This window comes from Manis javanica, chromosome 2 (genome assembly GCF_040802235.1).
Source record: "Manis javanica isolate MJ-LG chromosome 2, MJ_LKY, whole genome shotgun sequence".
NCBI lineage: Eukaryota > Metazoa > Chordata > Mammalia > Pholidota > Manidae > Manis > Manis javanica.
This window is the reverse complement of record NC_133157.1, coordinates 143,230,658-143,248,107: the sequence shown is the minus strand read 5'-3', so window position 1 is coordinate 143,248,107 and position 17,450 is coordinate 143,230,658. Positions and strand designations below refer to the sequence as shown.

At 42.1% G+C, this 17,450-nt stretch overlaps 1 protein-coding gene across 1 annotated transcript; it reads right to left on the bottom strand.

The window, feature by feature from the left end:
- Positions 1 to 3,476: 3,476 nt before the first annotated feature.
- On the bottom strand, positions 3,477 to 17,443 carry SDR16C5 (short chain dehydrogenase/reductase family 16C member 5). The gene is made up of 7 exons (XM_017677411.3): positions 17,287 to 17,443; positions 15,853 to 16,200; positions 11,448 to 11,579; positions 9,193 to 9,292; positions 6,976 to 7,120; positions 6,240 to 6,365; positions 3,477 to 3,788 (listed from the first exon to the last, which is right to left on the bottom strand). Exons 2-7 carry the CDS (start codon positions 16,183 to 16,185, stop codon positions 3,695 to 3,697), a joined length of 930 nt encoding a protein of 309 aa, XP_017532900.1. The 5' UTR covers positions 16,186 to 16,200; positions 17,287 to 17,443; the 3' UTR covers positions 3,477 to 3,694.
- Between the last annotated feature and the right edge of the window lie 7 nt (positions 17,444 to 17,450).

The window sequence follows — 17,450 nt, the reverse complement described above, 5'->3', positions numbered from 1 at the left end:
CCCAGTATGGAAAATCTCTGAGCCTTGTCCTTTAGGGTTTTTATGGAGGCTTCATTACATAAGCATGATTGATTATATCATTGGCTATTGTTAATTGATTTAATCTACAGCCCCTCTTCCCTCCTTGGAGGTTGTGGCAGTCGGTAGGGGTGGGCTGAAATTCTAACCCTCTATTTATGATTTGTTTCCCTGGCAACCAGCCCCCATCTTTATACGTTTTTGAAAAGTCCCCTTATTAACAAAAACTGAAGTGTGGTTGAAAGGCGCTTGTTAGATGAGTAACAAGACACCATTTCATCTTTATCACTCTTATCAGGTAGGAAATTCCAAGGGTCTTAGGAACTCTATGCCAGAAACAGGGAAGACAAATGTATATATATATTTGTAATCGTGATTTATGTTAAGAAATATATTTATTTATAATATCACAGTTACCCATTGGTTTATGCATGTTTCTATTTTATTCATTAGAGCTCTTAATAAGCATAGTTACATTAAATTCTCTGCCTGGTAATTTGAATATCTATGTCATATCTGTGTCTTGTTCTGATCAGTACTTTGTCCCTTCAGATTTTTTTTCCTTCATTTTTTGGCATGCTTTGTTATTTTTTGTTTAATCCTGAGCATGTTTTATTGGGTCATGGGAACTGGGGATAAATAGCTTTTTGGGGTGAGAGTTGATGTTATCCTTGCTAGGAGCTGGGCTGAATTTAATATATGCTGCAACTGCAACTGCCAGAGGCTTTAGCTCCCTCTAGGGCTCCTGTTTCTATCTCTCCTGCTGTCCTTAGGTTTCTCAAAGTATTTCTTTTCAGAGAGAGAGCTTGCATTTTTAGCTTTATCAGCTCTAATCCACTGTTATAATTGAGCATGTTGATAAGGTTTGGGGAGAAAGATAGTATTTTATAAATTTTTGATTAAACCTCAGCCTTCTAGTGGACCTGTTTCTCAGGCCTATAACCTTTACAAATGTTTGTTCCTGGGGTGAAGCTTTTCCCTGCCCCCTCTTCCTTCCCTGACTGCAGTGCCAATCTGTTTCCTTGAAGCTCTGGCCTATGCTATTTTTTCCCCTTTGGGTGAAACAGCAGGGCTGGAGGGGGATAGGGTGAGGAGAAATGCCCTTCCCCCAGCTGGGATGAGGCTTTGGTAGAGTCCTTTTCCCGGGAGAGTAGGCCTTTGTGTGGGGAAGGCTCTGGGCTTCTTTCACAGTGATTCCTTTCCCCATAGCCAGGAAGGGATCTTTCTTAGAATTTCACTGTGAGAACCTGCTGGGATTCCTGGAGGTAAGGCCCACCTGAGTGTGGGGACCCACCAAAGCCTTTGATTCCCAAGTTTCTCACTCTCATGCTAATTCATACTCAGCCTCCAGTAATTTGTCAAATCTGTCATTAAGTGTTCCTACCAGGTTATACCTCCACTGTGGCTTTGGCTCCAGGTGAGCAGATCTTGGCTGTGTCTCTCTGAATGGATTTTGGGGTGGCAGTTTGCCCTCAGTTCTCTGATGGCACCTGTCTTTTGAGAAAGAGACCTTGCCAACTGTGAGCCAAGTGGGCTCGCCAGACACCAAATTCACTGACCTTGATCTTGGACTTACCAGCTTCCAGAACTGTGAGAAAATAAATCTCTGTTGTTTAAACCACCTAGTCTGTGGTATTTTGTTATGACAGCCCTCACTAATACAGCATCACAATTTAAAAAAAGTAAAAGGAAAAAAAAGCATAGTCACACTTTTTATCCAGCCAGACTCCTCATACATAGAATTCTTAGTTCTTGAGCAGTATGGCTACTACAGGCTGCTGGGTGATGCCATCCTGGAAGGCAGAGGGCACAATGCCAGCGACAGCCCTTGCCTTTAGCTTTAATTTCTTAAGGCTTGCTTAGGTGTTGGGCTCTGGATCTTGGTTTCATTAGGGTTACATTTCAGATGGAAACTGGCATGAAACATATGCTGAGAACGTGGTACTAAATCACCTTGTTATTTATTATGCTCTAGAATCCTCTAATTTACACGTGGTCTCTTCTCATGAGTACTTTGAGTCAATCTGAATTTGTTTAGACAATTTTATGGGTATCATAAAACCACAGTTGAATTTGAGGCCTTTGTAGTAGTGTAGCCAGGATGCACTCCAATTACAAATAATTGCTGTCAATACTGTTAAGATGTGGTGGGTGCCCACTATGCCCTAAGACCTTCTTTATGCTAAATCCCTTAAGTGTCTTTGGAACATCAGTTGTTAATCTACAAGGGCCTTTTGATCCTCTCATACATATCTACAGTTGAGTAGGATGTCACTCTTGTGAAATAAAATCTTTTATCAATTGGTATACAATAAATATTATTCTTTGATTAATCATGTGATATTCTTGTTTAATGAAATAATGTGTGTAAAGTGCATAGCTTTGTGCCAGGCACTTTAAATATTAACTATATTTTATTATTACAAAATATGTTTTTTGAAGGTTTTCTGAGTGGAAAGGAAATACAGGGGTAGTTGTTGTCAGTCATTCAGGCAGCTCCAGACCAATCAGTGCACAGTGGATTCCAGACTCCACATTCCCTGAGACTCTTGCCCTTCTAAGAGCATTTTACCCTCAAAATTTTCAAACTCTTGTTTTCTGACTTTCAAAGGGTGTTCCAAGGCAGCTCTCATCCTTTCCTGCTCCCACATGGAAGAAAAAACAACGTCTGTGGTTTTTCTTGCAAGACAGGAGTCCCCACCAGCTTGGGAGGGAGTTCCAGGGATATGGTAATTAATGTGTTTGTCTTAATCTTGCTTTTTATAGTTAATTTCCAAAGCATGAGAGCAGTTGGCTAGTTGATTAAACCATAAGAATATAATAGATCTGAGATGAGATGAAGGCAGCACTAATGAACACAAATGCATATAATTGTACATTCTGTGGAAAAATACTTCAGTGTGTATCCCAACTTGAAATACAAAACATATGAAATACTAAACACTTGGAATTAACCACATGAATATGTTTTCTAGATTAACAGGTGGAAGTTCGTCTTCAGAGTAAGAAGTAACCATTCTTTGATCTCGTCTAGGAAAAAAAATGTGATCCTATTTAGAGTTTGGTCTAGGATCCCTGCCTAACAGAGTCATTCAGAGAATGTGCAGTAAAGCTCCTCGACACGGTGGCACCTAAGGTATCTTCAGCAGGACTGGCCTTTGGTCTGTGACGCCCGGGGCATGGAGAAACAGCTCTTCGTGTGGCTGCTTTGGAAAGAAGGACATGGGTGGCACAGGTTCAAAAAGGCTGAGAGTAAGATGGCAGAAATTCAGAGCTCTGTGTCCTCTGAAAAGAGGGCATTCCAGCTAGACACTAATCTAAGCTCTTTACCTCTCACCCTTGTTTCCTAGCGCAGGCTCAAGCACAGCCACTTACCCTATTTGAGTCACCTCCCCCATGGCCAAAGGACTGGTCATGAGAGACAGGATTATCTCTCTTACACATCTGTTGCAAGTAGAAATGACAAAAAAATGGGCAGCTTTTTAATTTAAAAAACAAGAACAAAGAATCAGAGAGCAAGATTATTTTCAAAGGCATTGGTTGAAAATATTAGTCCAGATAGCAGAAGAAGATTGGTACTAGCAGTTTCCAGATATATGCTGTCATCCATACTTTTCTTCACTGATAGAATTATGATATGTTGAATATCAGATGATATTAGCCACAGAGTTGGTCTTTAGTCTTTTTTCTTTGGGCCACTGAAGTTATCCATTGAATAAAAGATGCCCAGATAGTCAGCCATAAGCAGTAGCATCCTGAGGGGCAAGATACTAAAGAGAACAGAAGAGTAAATTATCTTGGTTATCATTCAAAAAAGCATCTTTACCAGTGCAGCTGAAAAGCAGTGTCCCTGACTTGTCACAGGTGAAGTCATTCACAGATGCACATGTTAGTGTGCATGCCTCAGGGCCACCCTCGGCTTGTTCACTATGCGGGAGGACACTGGCCCGGCGACTCTGTATCTCTCCTTGCTTTATTTATGACCCAACTCACTCCTCCTGTCAGTTTCCAAAGCTTCCCTACACAGTGTAATGAGTGAGAGGAAGCAGAGGTCTTGTGGAGTCCATGAGCCTGGCTTGAATCCTAGTTCTGTAATTACAGGACCACCTCAGGCAAGCTACGTAGCTGAAGAGCTGCAGCTTCTTCCAGTATAAAATGATATCATCCATCTGTCTTTCTGGGATTCCTGTTAGATGCAACAGCTCCTCAGAACTTTGGCAAGACCCAACCAAGACTGTTCATCTTCTCCACCACCACCCCGCCCCCTCCCCAATGGAGCCCTCGGACCCCACTCCATCCTGATGTTCCCACTGCAGAACACGGAGAGGCACAGTAAATGGAGCAGGCACAGTAAACCTGAGACTTGTCCTACGGTGGTGAAGAAAAGGAACCTGAGCTTGCTGTCCTTGGGAGGGCACCCCAAAATATCCAGGTGGCTCCTGCCCTCCCCAGCTTCGGGTTTCTGGTGAGACGTTACCTTCTCCATGGTTCCTCTCCTGAGCACCATATGGCAAATGAAGTGTCACCTTGTACCCGTCTCCTTCCCAAGCTGGGATTTTCTTCTTCTGCTTTATATTTTTGCATAGCACTTTATGACCACCCAGCATACCTTTTCGTTTACTTTACGTTTTTGTTTTTCTGTTCCTGCTACCCACCCTGCAGGAAAATAATTTCCAGGAGGACAGGGACTCTTATATCTTGTGTTGTTTGCTATAACCCCAGGTCCTAGGATGGGCAGCAATGCACGGCAGTCACTGGGCACTCACGAATGCTTATCGAATGAATATCTGAAGGAATGAGTGATGTGATCCCTTTACTGAACTTCAGGTTTCCAAAGCCCTCTCAGGAACTATGTAGATCTCTCTCAAACTGAGGCCCAGAACTATTATCCTATAAAAGTAAATATAATTATGACCTCTATAATTATTCCAAAAAATTAGAAAAATGAAGCCCCATGTTCTTTACAAGTGGCATTACTGAACTATAAACCTCTGTTAGGCAGTAAGCAGCTACTGAACTGTCAACACACATACTGCCCAATAAATAGTGGGTTGAACTCAATAGTCTATAAGCTGTAACAAGCACTGACTTCTACATAGTAACTGAAAAAACCAGGCCTTGAGAATAAAGGGCATGCTTAAAACCACAGACTTAGTAAGGACAATAACCCCAGATTTGAAACCTCTTGCCAAAGACTTTCATCCTGTCCCCAGTGCCACAGTTAGCCCAGTCACTCAGGAGCTAGGGGAAGGCTGGGGAAGTCAAGGGATGTAAGAATAGTTTTGGTTCATGGCACAGAGTAGATACAAGTAGCTAAAAAGAAAAGATATTTCCTTATACAGGAAGGGCAGTGGCTGCGAGCCATGGTATCTATGTTCAAATCACTGAAGAACGGTTGTCAAGAGGAATGGAATCACTCATAGTGCCAGAAGATAAAGCTAAAACCAAAGGAAGTTAAAAGGACACCGATTTCAACTCAGCAGAGGGAGTGGTTCAATAATGGGTTGTACATCCTTGCCAAGTAGAAACCCCTACGAAGGGGAAGTATAATGAGATAACCTGTTAAAAGTCTAGAAAATGAATTGGGATAGTGGGACTCAGCAGCTGTTTCAGCAATTCAGCATTGCTGTTCCTGTAACTGGGTCTAATGTTTGTAAACTGCCGCTGATGAATCTCAGCATTGAAATCCAATGGCGAACACAGAAGGATAGACAAAGATGCGCTCTTTTGCTTTTAAGATGTTGGTTATCTTTTCAGTTCTTTCCCCACAAGTTCTTTAGTCATCTTATAGCTCAAATTTATCCTCTATTGCCAGTTTTCCCCATATCACAAATTCCTGAAATATCTGGGTTAATGTCTGGCCTTGACTTCAGGGCCCTGTACTTGAGGGATCATAAGCACAAAATCTATTCTACCATGATTATTTTTATGATGAGCAAAAAAGAAAGCATCTCTCCTAAAAATCAATTATTTCAATCTATCCACAGATCATTCAGTAAATCCACTTCTCTTTGAAAGTAACACACTACTAAGATGGCTGGGAGGCCCCAATTCCATTTTCTAGACTTGTGTGAGGAGGAGATTATGTCAGCATTCAAGCACAAGAAAGGGCTTGCAATCTATGTATTCAAAGATATTTTTTAAAGTGGCTCTTCCTGGTAGGATCTGGAATAAATTGTTGATTGGCACATTAGAGAAATAATAAAAGATGATACTGTTACCTTTTAAAAAACATGATTAAGTATAAAGACCTTGGTATATACACATAGAGTTTTTCTTGCAGGATACCATCTAGTATCTTTCTGGCTGCATATTCTGGTTCCAGAATTGGCAACAAAAGAGGACACCTAGGAGTGTAAAAAACCCAAATGAACAAATTAGTAAAAATTCTTAAAAATTAGGAAGAAAAATGTTGCAAGACATTAACATGTATTTTTTTTTCCTTTCTGGATTCTATTTCTATATTTGCTTCCTTATTATCAATACAGTGGGTAAGAAAATAGCTGTAATTTGAAATGGAAAATGATGATTCTAATTAATACTGACATTACAATACATAGGTACATGAAAACATATTAAACAAATGGTCTGTATATTGTAAAGAAATCTTTGAAACTGTCCGTAATCTCCATGAGATGCAGAATTCAGGGAAGATGTAGGCTGGAGTTGGGTGACAGAATGAGGATGTGACCAAAAATGATGAGGAGACAGATGAGCAGACCCAGCCTACAGGGCGGCTACAAGTGTGACATAGCCTTGAGAAACCATCTGCATTAAACTCAGTATCTTAAATACAAACATACTTGAAGAAAGAAGAAATTCTGAAATCATTTGGAAATCAGACTGAGTCCTAGAAAAACATCTTTTTAGACAACTACAAAAGAGATGGAACAAAGTAAAATAGTTGGCCAATCATTTTTTAAATGTAGTTTCTTTGAAATCAAAGGACATACTTACCCTGTAGTACAACCTTCAAACATTCCTGTTTTTATAAAAAATGGGCACACAATAGTTGTTTTGATCCCCTTTTGTTGCTGGACAAATGTTTCTACAAATACAGATTCAGCAAATCCAAAGGCTGCAAATTTACTTGCACAGTAATCTGAAAAAGACAAACAATGCTAATGTATGTTGTTGTTTTTAGATGGCATTACTTTAAGGGTTCTTCGTAACCCTACTACCAGCAGAGAATGGGACCACCATTTCAGAATTCTTATTTTGTTATGCGCTTGGTCTATGGCCCCTGGAAGAGGTGAGGAGTGGGTGGGAAGAAAAACAGTCACCCGGAGGTCAGTGGATAACGATCGACCCAGGGGAAGCAGGAAGAGCAGGGTCATGGGCGGCTTCCCACTGGTCCCACGGCTAGATTTTATTTCCACAAGAATGGATAGCCACACATTGTGCTGGTTGTCGATGGGACAAAAGATGCATGTCTAATCCATGTTCCAAAGACCGAAGAATAAAAATTCCTTACATATAGATGAATAAGGATAAGACTTTCAGGTGGCCTTCCAACAGAAAGACACACAAAAGAAGCAATAAAGTAGTAAGTGATGCAGAAGTCTAGGCAAGAGCAATCAGCAAGGGCGGCAATACTTAGATAAAGTTTTCTTTCAACTGTAACTCTTTCTTCCAGTCCCAGAAGAAAAACAAAGGACTCTGTAGCTTCAGATGCTACCGCTTAAATATTTTGAAAATGTAGGGGGAGTAGAAAGTGGGATTGGTGTCCATTTTGAGCTTTCTGTCTTCAATCACACTCACTTTAAGTAAACACTTGAATATTCAATTGGCTGAATGGAAGAGTTTGGATAAAAAGTGTGTGGGTGAACTTTTATTTTCCTTTGCTTCACACAGAAGAGGCACAAGAGGCAGAGTTACCTGCTCTACTGAGAGGTAGCTGCTACAATTGGAAAGAATCAGGCTACAGGTGCCAAAGCGTGGAGCTGTGAGCCCCACTGCTACCCAAGACTGCAGGTAAGAAGATAGGCAGGAAGGGAAGAGGATTCCTGAGCAGCTTTTCAGCTCATCTGAGTTTTTGGTATAAATGCAGTTCACTGAGCCCTCAACTCCTAAGATTCAGATGAACAGATATGGCCCAGAACCCACGGAATATGCATTCTAAATAGCATCCCTGCTGGTTTCTGTGCAGGGAAGCCAAGATCCATAATGTGGGAATAACAAAAGGTTTACACATGTTCTAAGGTGGGAGAGGGTGGGGAGCCTTGGGGGGGATAAAGATAGTGTGTCAGAAAAAAGATTCATAGGAGCTATAAACACATCTGTATTAGTTCAAAGATCCATGATTTATCAGACATAAGTAATAATTACACCTGATGGATTCTAAGAAGGATAGAGGAAGGGAAGTCCAGTGTACAGGGAGATGTGTATAGACTGGTGATATTTTGGGTGACTGCTGGTTCTGATAACATATTCATATAACTGAGATGAGCTGTGCTAAGAATATTGTTGTAAATCTTGAACTATGCTGCTTGGCTCAAAAAGCATGGGAAGCACCCAATTTGCATGCTGGCTAATCTGTTATCTGAGTGTTACAGCTATGCTATCTAGAGGATGATTCTCAGAGACTCGCTGGCTGGTAAGGACAAGATCTCCCACTCCTAGAGCCAGCCCCTGAGTTGGGCCACCTTTACCCAAGATCCTGATCTATCTCTTTGCCCACTCTCCACTGCTAATGTCAAGTCATTTAGCTGCAAGGGAGATGGAAATGATGACTACTTTCTGCAGGTCTTCAACCAGTGGAAAAGCACAAAAGTTAATTTCAGGTTTTTGGGGGTGGAGAAACTTTATCTAAACTTATACCAGTGGAGATGTCAGAAGGCAGAGTGGTTCTCCTTATCATCCTGATAACAGTGCAATGCGAATCTGGGGGAAGGTACATTGCTAATCACTTGTGAAAAATGTATCTGTAGGGGCTCCCTCTTTAAGGGCTCTCTCATTCTTTTTTTAAAGCCAGAGGACTGAACAGACCTAATGATTCCAAAGTACACAGTTCAACTTGACGTAAGTATATCTGATGAGCAATTTTGCAGGATCAATGAAGTTCTCAACCACATATCTTACTGGATGTAACCTTTATTATTAATTCATCAAGTCAGAGCTGATCATTCAGAGCTATCATATTTAGCTGTATGAAATCAATCACCTTTCTCTTACCTGCCAGTCCATTTACTCCAACTAATCCAGCTGAACTTGAAATGCAAACCAAATGTCCATGCTTCTTAGCTATCATAGCAGGCAGAAAGGCTTTGTAAGTCTAAGAAGAGCAAAATAAAACTTTGACACTTTATTACCTTTTTCAGATGTTTATATGATTACTGTGATTAATTTTTTTAAGCTCATAAAAATACCTGAAGGTACTGGGATATAAAAACTTAGCAATCTGGAAAGTAACTATCTTAATTTGCTTAGCCTGTTAAATTAACATTTCCTGATGGCAATTCCAATATTATTAAAAAAAATTTTTAAGACCTGTATTTCCCTCATAGTTGACTTTTAAAAATATGCTATTAAGACAATAATTGAAGCAGTACTGGAAAATCTTAGTTGTGACAGCCACAATCCACAAACCAATAAAAGTACTCAAGGATATGATTATTTGGATTTATATTGCCTTCTTTCCTCTTTGCATCTATTTGAATTCCAAATTTTTTGAACATTGTTCACATAACATGCTGCTGTTGGCTTCGGTTTAAAAATATCACTTTGTTTTTATACTCAAATCTACTTCCTTGAGACACAGTTTCTTCCTTATTCCATGTCATAAAAGGGAATATCTGTTAGAAAGAGGGAACCTATGCTGTGTCTTGGTACAACAGAACAACTTCACCTTTGATGTGGGACCTGGAGAAAGAAAGTAAAGAGGCAGGAAATGGGCTTTGGGGGAAGATGTATTCTGCAACAAATAAATGGTTTATCAAAGATGAATGATTGCACGTTTATATGACAGATTTATATTCCATACTTAGTTTTTACAAATACAAATAATATGAATAAATATGAGAAAAGGGATCTCTTATGAAAGTCAAACAACCTTCGTCTGCATCACAATGAGTTTCAGAGAGAAGCTAAATGTAGAGAGAGGCAGAAATTAAAAATAAGCAAAGAGTTCAGGATAATAAAAAGCTCCAAGTTTCAGTGGTTGGCAATGAGCTGCTTCACTTCTTTGTGAGGACACTCCCCTTGGGAGCATGCTCACCACGAGCTTGCGGACCCCTGCAATTGAATTTGCCTGCTGTGTGCAGGTGCTCAGAGAACACAGGTGAACCTGTCCAGAAAGAGTGTTTAGAGTGAGAGGCTGACAGCAGCTGAAGCACCAGCATTTCAGGTGCAAGTAGAAGAGGAGAGAGAAAGAAGAGGAAAAGGGGACCATGGGGAAACATAGAGACAGGGGGAAGAACATTAAGCTTCTTCTAATGAAGGAGAGGGATATTTGAGACAACATGAATTACTTGCAGTAGCTCCTGAAGGGACATGGTGGCTGCTTAATTCTGAATCTTTCCATCTTCCTCCTGAATTCTATTGAGAACACCAAGAATACCACCAGCACTATTGCTCTGGGAGGTGAAACTAGGAGACAGAAACCCTGCAAACACCCAGTCACAGTTGAAGGCTGTCAGTTGAAGGAGAGCATGTGGCAGTCCCTTGGAGAAGAGGGCAGAATGGCGAAGAGCCAGGACTTCCCAGAAAATACATGCTCCCAGGAGACAGTTTGCCTGGGCAGGATGGCCTTTGAGCAAGTCAGGAATGAGGGAACGCTGTGGCTCAGGAGCCAAGAGAGGAGCCCAAGAGCTCTGTGTGGGGGGCCTGCCATGAGTGCACCAGCAAAGGCCAGGGAGGTGCAGCTCCTGAATGTGGGCACATCACCCAGGAAGTCAGGGGCTTTGCCCCTAATGTCCATTGCATGTCATCACCAGCACTGGTAGAAATGGTCCTGTCCCTGGTCAGGTCCTGAGTAAGATGACTGGATGTCATGGTTTGCTGAGAACAAATCTGGATAATGCCAGCTTAATAATAATGCCCCCTTTCACTTTTGAAAGAGCTCCAGTGTAAGCTAATGACAAGGTCATCCTGGCCATGTCTAAGTGCTGTGTAGACTTGAGCAGTTCTTTCAACGTCTGTGATCCCTTATCTCACTGAGCCATTGTAAGGTTTGTACAGGAGGTGCCGGACTTAGGCTGGAAACCCATAAATGACAGCTTTATGGGTAGGATTCCCTGATCAGAGGCTCTGGGAGGTGGCAGTTAAGTTGGTTCAGAAAAGGATGGCTGGGTAGACCAGGACAAGTCTAAAATGGAGAAGTCTGGGCTTTATTTAGGGGCTGATAATATTGTAAGAGAATAAGATGAAGGTACTTATAAATGTCAAAGTAACTTAACTCTACATTTATTATAAGACCAAAAAACAGTTACCCATAAATGTGCTTTGAAATTCACATCAAAAGACTTTTCCATAAGCTCATCTGGACAGTTGAGGAACTTTTTGCCTGTTACGATTCCAGCATTGTTGACTAGGATGGAAACATCACCAACTTCTCTTTTAACCTGAATTGAATAATGACAACGTCACCAGTGTAGTATTCCTTAAGCAATCTAAGTTCAGTTTTCCCATAGCTTTAGACACTTCTTATCCTTGTCAACTCTGACTGGGTGTATGTACTCTGAAAACAACGTATGTCTTATTTCCTTTGCTGAGCTTACAGTGCATCAAAGATCCAAGCCTAAGTCTTTTCTCCCTATTTCTTTACTTCTTGGTATAGTAGCTCCAGCATTGCCCTACTACTTTCCATCTACAGTTACAGCTATTCTTATATTCAGTGATTAGTAACTTTGTTCTATGCTCTGTGTAAGTAGCATATTTTAATCCTTACTCTGGAATATAGGCCATTATAGCCATACAGTATAAATCAAGACCCAGCATGCATAGAGATGGGGATGGAGTAGGGAGTGAGCAGGAAGCATGATATTCCTGTACATGATTTAATCACATCGCACGACTCAGAACCTGTCTGTCCTGTTTTCATCACCTGGAGGCTGTTTTCCCTACCATAAACTTTTAGGTGTAAGATCTGTAAGGTTCCCAAAATAACACTGGACAGATACTCAATGGCTTTTATTTAATAAATAAAATTTCTGGTTATGACATTGGAGCCTTTCACTTACATCAAATCTTCAGCATGTCACCCCAGATCTTATGTCAGAAATGAGCACAGGATTTTCCAAAATTGATGATGGAGATGGTACTGTCCCTTTGCTCCTCTTTGTGTTTTGAATTTCATTACTTTGATTTGTATCACACAGCAGGGGCCCTGCCCCCAATCAGAGAGAAGCTGCAATTGCCATGTGTGTAGGAGGCTCACAGCAATACCACTTACAGCTCTAGTTGTGTGTGTGGGGGTGGTGGTGGTGGGGGTGCATGCACACGCTTGTCTATGTGCATCTGCCTGTATGGATGATGCAGTCTGGTATGGGGGGATGTATTTCTCAAGCCAGGCGGAAGCTGCCACCTTTCTCATCTGCTGTAATGGGGGACCTGGGTCCCAGCAACAAGAGTGACACATGTTAGGTATTTACTAGTCAACCAGATCTGTAAGCCGAGGGAAAATCTAGGATCAACTAGAGAATAATGAAACCTTACATTTTATGTTATAGTTTCCAGATAAAAACACTGGAAACAATCTAACATAAAGTCTGATTAGGAGAGTGGTTAAAATATTTAGTCAAATCCAAGAGGACCAAGCAGTCAAGGCTAGAAATAACTTAGGTAAGCCCTCTCTGAGGCAAAATAAAAAGTGGGACAGGGATACAGGCTGGGAGACAGCCCTAGCAGTAGAAACTGATGTTCCTAGTTCAGAGTCTGGGAGAGTAAAGCTAGAAGCTAGAAGTTACATCTAAGAGAAATAAACAGGTACGTGTATTCTATCACCACCTCTCAAATGAATGCAGGATGTTATCATACACTTGATAAGATAGGCACCAGACTTTAATTTCAAAGTAGGTACCTATGGTTTTATTATCCATGATTTGCATCTTCGCAGTCTACAAAAATTATATCTTTATGAATCATCTCTTAAGTGTACTAGAGTAGGCACTTGGAACAGGATTTTTCATTTGAAAATCTTCTTTCCTATTTATCTGTTTTGTATTTAGGGTTTTCTTGTTTTAAAAAAGGGTTATCTTGCTCCAAAGTCTACTTTTTTCCTTTACATTAAGCATGGAAAGGCATCATAAGTACTCAGCCTCTGCTACATTAGGGACAAAAGGGACTATTTAACTATTACTGACCGATGATAACACAATAAACACTCATCCTTGGGATGAGAGTAAACTTGTTGGTACTGTGTTGTTTTACAAGGGGCACAGGGTAACATCTAAGGGAGAATACAACAGGTTTTAGTTTTTAACTAGTTTTCCTTTTTTGTGTTCATTATCCTCTTCATTATAAGAATGTGGCAACAGTCTACTCAACCCTGGATGACAACTCTAGTAAGACTCCCACAATGAGCCGTGCCTGCCTGCTAGCAGGGATTCCTCTGTGAACATCCACGCTATGAAAACAAGCATCTGCAGGAAGTCTGTGCAGGTCAGTTTCTAAGTCTAAACGGCCCAAGACAGCTGATTTGAATTTTACCTATTAGCGGTAGTGGGCAATAGGAAAAGGTCTGCTAGTACCAGTGACCATGTTAAAAGATGAAAGAATCCTACAGTTTGATGTGGGACATCAAGAATCAGTAGCAAGCCTTAACAAATTTTCATAGATGCTACAAATAAAGCTGTTTGTTTGTATATTTGTCTGTTGCTGTTGAACCAGTGAAGTCACTTAGAGGCATGCCAAGCAAAATCGATTCTGATTTGGCTTGTATCAGGGATCAGGGTCATTAAGTACATAATTAGGACACTTCCCCATTCCACATCAGGGATACATGACAACTGCATGGCTCTAGTCTGGTCTTGTGTTTATTGTTCAAAATAACCTCTCAGGATGCCAAGTTGTAAGGTTGGACTTCTGGATCTTCATGCTAAGCTGTCTACAAAAATTATATCTTTATGAATCATCTCTTAAGTGTACTAGAGTAGGCACTTGGAACAGGATTTTTCATTTGAAAATCTTCCTTCTGGATCTTCATGCTAAGCTGTGATCCAGACACACAAGCTTTCAAGTTATTGGGATCTGTGGAGATAAAATGCTGTCATACCATTCTGAAAATGCTCACCTTGGTCACTTCTCTATGGGATACTTCCTAAGAATTCTCTGGTACTTTCCCTTCATCCAGAATAAGAAGTGGAAATGGTTGGTTTATATGGGTAGAGAGTAATTTCCTTCTCCTGAATTCAGAAGAGCAGATAATTGGTTCTCTCCAATACCCAAAAGTAAGACAAGCTGAATGGTAAGTGGTAATATGCCATGTTTGACCATTTCTGAAGCTAAGCATCTTGGGCAGAGCTAAATCATGGATATGAGGAAGAGGGAGGTAATTATTTAGGGGGGTGCCCCATATAAGTTTGCTCGATATCTAAGCAATAGATTGATAAGAGCTGTTTGAATAAGAGCTGGTTATTGCTTAAGAGTAGCCAGTGTTGTCTGTAGTCCGTTTAAGTCAACATGCAACATGATCAGTGTTTTAAGTGAAAAGAATTTGTGAGGCAGGCTGCAGCAGAGACACCACATTTTGAACGGGTTAAGCCCATACTAGCTCGCCAGGTCTGAATCTCCAGACTGTACCGGGAAGTCGGTGATTGGAGGTGGTAGTAACGAATGTGTGAAATGTAAAGACACACTTAAAAACAAGTTACAAACTCACCTGCCAGTGACCTGCAAACCTTCCCATTAGGAAGTGAGGTGGGAAGAAGCAAGGGGATTCAAGTTAGAGCCTAGAAGGTGTGCAGGAACTTTCCAACATGGTTGGGCTGCTTGTTGCAGGTCTGTGTGCTTCCTTTGTTCTCACCAAATTGGGGGATTCTGGGAGCCACAGAAAAGGGGCCCGGGGGAGTGATATGTGGAATACTCAATGCCATTGGAGGACAGAGAAATGCTTATTAGGGCAGGGAGGCAGCCATCAAACAAGGAAGTGCCTCTATGAACTAAACAAAATCCTTACCATTGATATATTGATGGTTTGGCTTCCTAAAAGCAATCCTTGTATGTGCCTCTGTATCATCGCCAAAGGAGCAACAGTGGTTAACAATCTTTAGGATGAATAAAATATCCTGATTTTCTTATGACTACTTAAGAGAAATACACATTGACATGAAAGGCACTGTGGTGGGGTGAAAATAGGTGGATTTAAAATCAGACTGAATATAGGTTCCAATGCTGGCTTAGTTATGCACTAGTTCTGTGACCCTAAGCTAGTGCATTAATATCTCTGTGTCTTAGTTTTTTATCCTCAAAGGCAGGTGCTACCACCTACCTCTGATTGGGCCATGGGGGTCACCACAGTTAGGACAGCATGGTGGGGACAGCATGTATTTCAGAGTTCCAGCAACAGCTTTGCTACTTACTAGCTATGGTTTTTAGATAAGCCACTGATCTGCCCTCTGTATCGGATGCCTTATATGTGAAATGAAATGGAGGTAGCAATGGGCCATATTTTATAGAATTATGATATAATACATACAGGGTGCTTAGCATGGTGTATTGCATAGAGTGAGAACTCAAAAATTCTAATTCCCACTCCCCAATATGTTTTAAACTAAAGGGATGCTGGAGACATGCGTATCGGCCCTGAGAAAGACAAACACACAAATTTATGTATGTCAAACTATTTAAGCAGAGTTCTTAACTACCCATGGAAAACAGTAAGCACCCAAGATTTACCTGATCAGCCACTCTGTATACTTCCTCCCTTCTACTGCAATCGCAGGTATAGGCGTACACTCTTGAGGCGCCAGTTTCCCGAACCATCCTGCATGTTTCCTCATTCCCCTCCTGGTTGATATCCCAGAGAACCACCACAGATCCAAGCTGGGCAAATTTGAGGGCTAAGAGCCTTCCAAGTCCACTACCAGAGCCTGTTATGAGTATGGTTTCACCAGCAATGTTCTTCCGTGACTTTGGGATGAAGGCAAAAACCACAGACTTAAGAAGAGCAAGCAGTGATTTTCCTAAGAAAATGAGCAATTTCTTTGCTGCATTCAGGCTGAGAGCCATATTTCTGTTTGACCCCTATAAAGAAAGACAGAGTTATGAAAAGACCGACGTGTTCATTTTCTCTGAGTTGACTTACTACGCGGAGCTTGTATTTTCTGAAATAGTTGAAGAAGCTGGTTTCCTCCTCTAAGTAGGGGGGATTCTACCACTATCTACCATTATTTATGGAATGGGGAGCTTGAAAGTTAAATGAGTTAATGCAGGGTAAGTATTAAGGGGTAGTATATGGTCACTACTAGCCCACATAAAACTGAGCAAATTGGGGAGAAAAAGTCCCTCCTCTGCACACAGCCCTCCCCAGCACGCACAGAGTGGGGATGGGCTGTGGAGAGACAAGAGGAGCCTGGCTGGATTTCGGTGTCTGCCAGGTTACACATCATCTCACCCTCTGCTTCCAAATCCCATAAGGAGGAGGTCTTGCTAGAATAGTACCAGATACATACTGACAGCAAAATAAATATTATCTAGAGGTATCACTGGTGTTCTTGCTAGCATATGAATTACTGATCCCTGGCTATGCTAATGAAAGATGGTTATACAGTAACTACACTTACAAAGAAAAGTAAAGGTAAGGTTTCCTTTTAGTGTAATGACTTCCTTAGGAAGTCACTGAGCATATTAAATTGAATCAGTTTGCAGATTTCTTTTGTGTCTGCATCCTATAGCCTAGCCACTTAGTCCAAAAGCTGAACTAACCTGGTGCAATGTAAATAGGTGACGTCTGCTTCCCAGGCCAGGGCGCGACAGCCAGCTGGCTCAGGTGAGGGGCCGGAGATGAATTGGCAGGGTGGGAGGGGGTAGGGGGAGAGTTGGATGCACGGAGCAGCAGAGAGCAGGGCACCCGGCAGAATGGGAAGCAGAAGGAAGTACCAGGAGGCATTCGCTCTCTCTCCGGGCGGGGAAGGAGGCACGGGACGGCGGCCGCTGCGGGAAGCTAGGCCCAGCTACGCACCCCCCCCGGTGCTCCCCCGAGGCGCGCGCTCTCACCCGGCCGCGCTCCCGCAGTGCCGCCCACCTGGGAGCCTTGCAAGCTCCCGTGCCGCCGGCGTCACCTCCTCCCGGAGGTCGTGCCCAGCCCGGGCCCTGGGCTCAGCTACTCACCCGGGACTCGCCGCCCTCGCTGCCCGCTGAGAAGCCAACCTCGTCCGCCTGAGGCCGCGCGTCACTGGCTTTCAACAGGCGAGGTTCAGGGCATTATCCCGGGGCCCACAGGGGATCACGTCGGAAGGCGGGCGGCGGCCGCGCAGGGGTGGGGCGCTCTAGGG

What these genes read in the sequence shown, in the direction of transcription:
- SDR16C5 (XM_017677411.3), bottom strand. Translation starts at nt 16,185, where the DNA reads ATGGCTCTCAGCCTGAATGCAGCAAAGAAATTGCTCATTTTCTTAGGA. An exon ending in TATACAGAGTGGCTGATCAG is followed by an intron (nt 11,580 to 15,852) that starts GTAAATCTTGGG and finishes TATTCAATTCAG; the next exon opens with GTTAAAAGAGAAGTTGGTGA. An exon ending in ATTTCAAAGCACATTTATGG is followed by an intron (nt 9,293 to 11,447) that starts GTAACTGTTTTT and finishes TGCTCTTCTTAG; the next exon opens with ACTTACAAAGCCTTTCTGCC.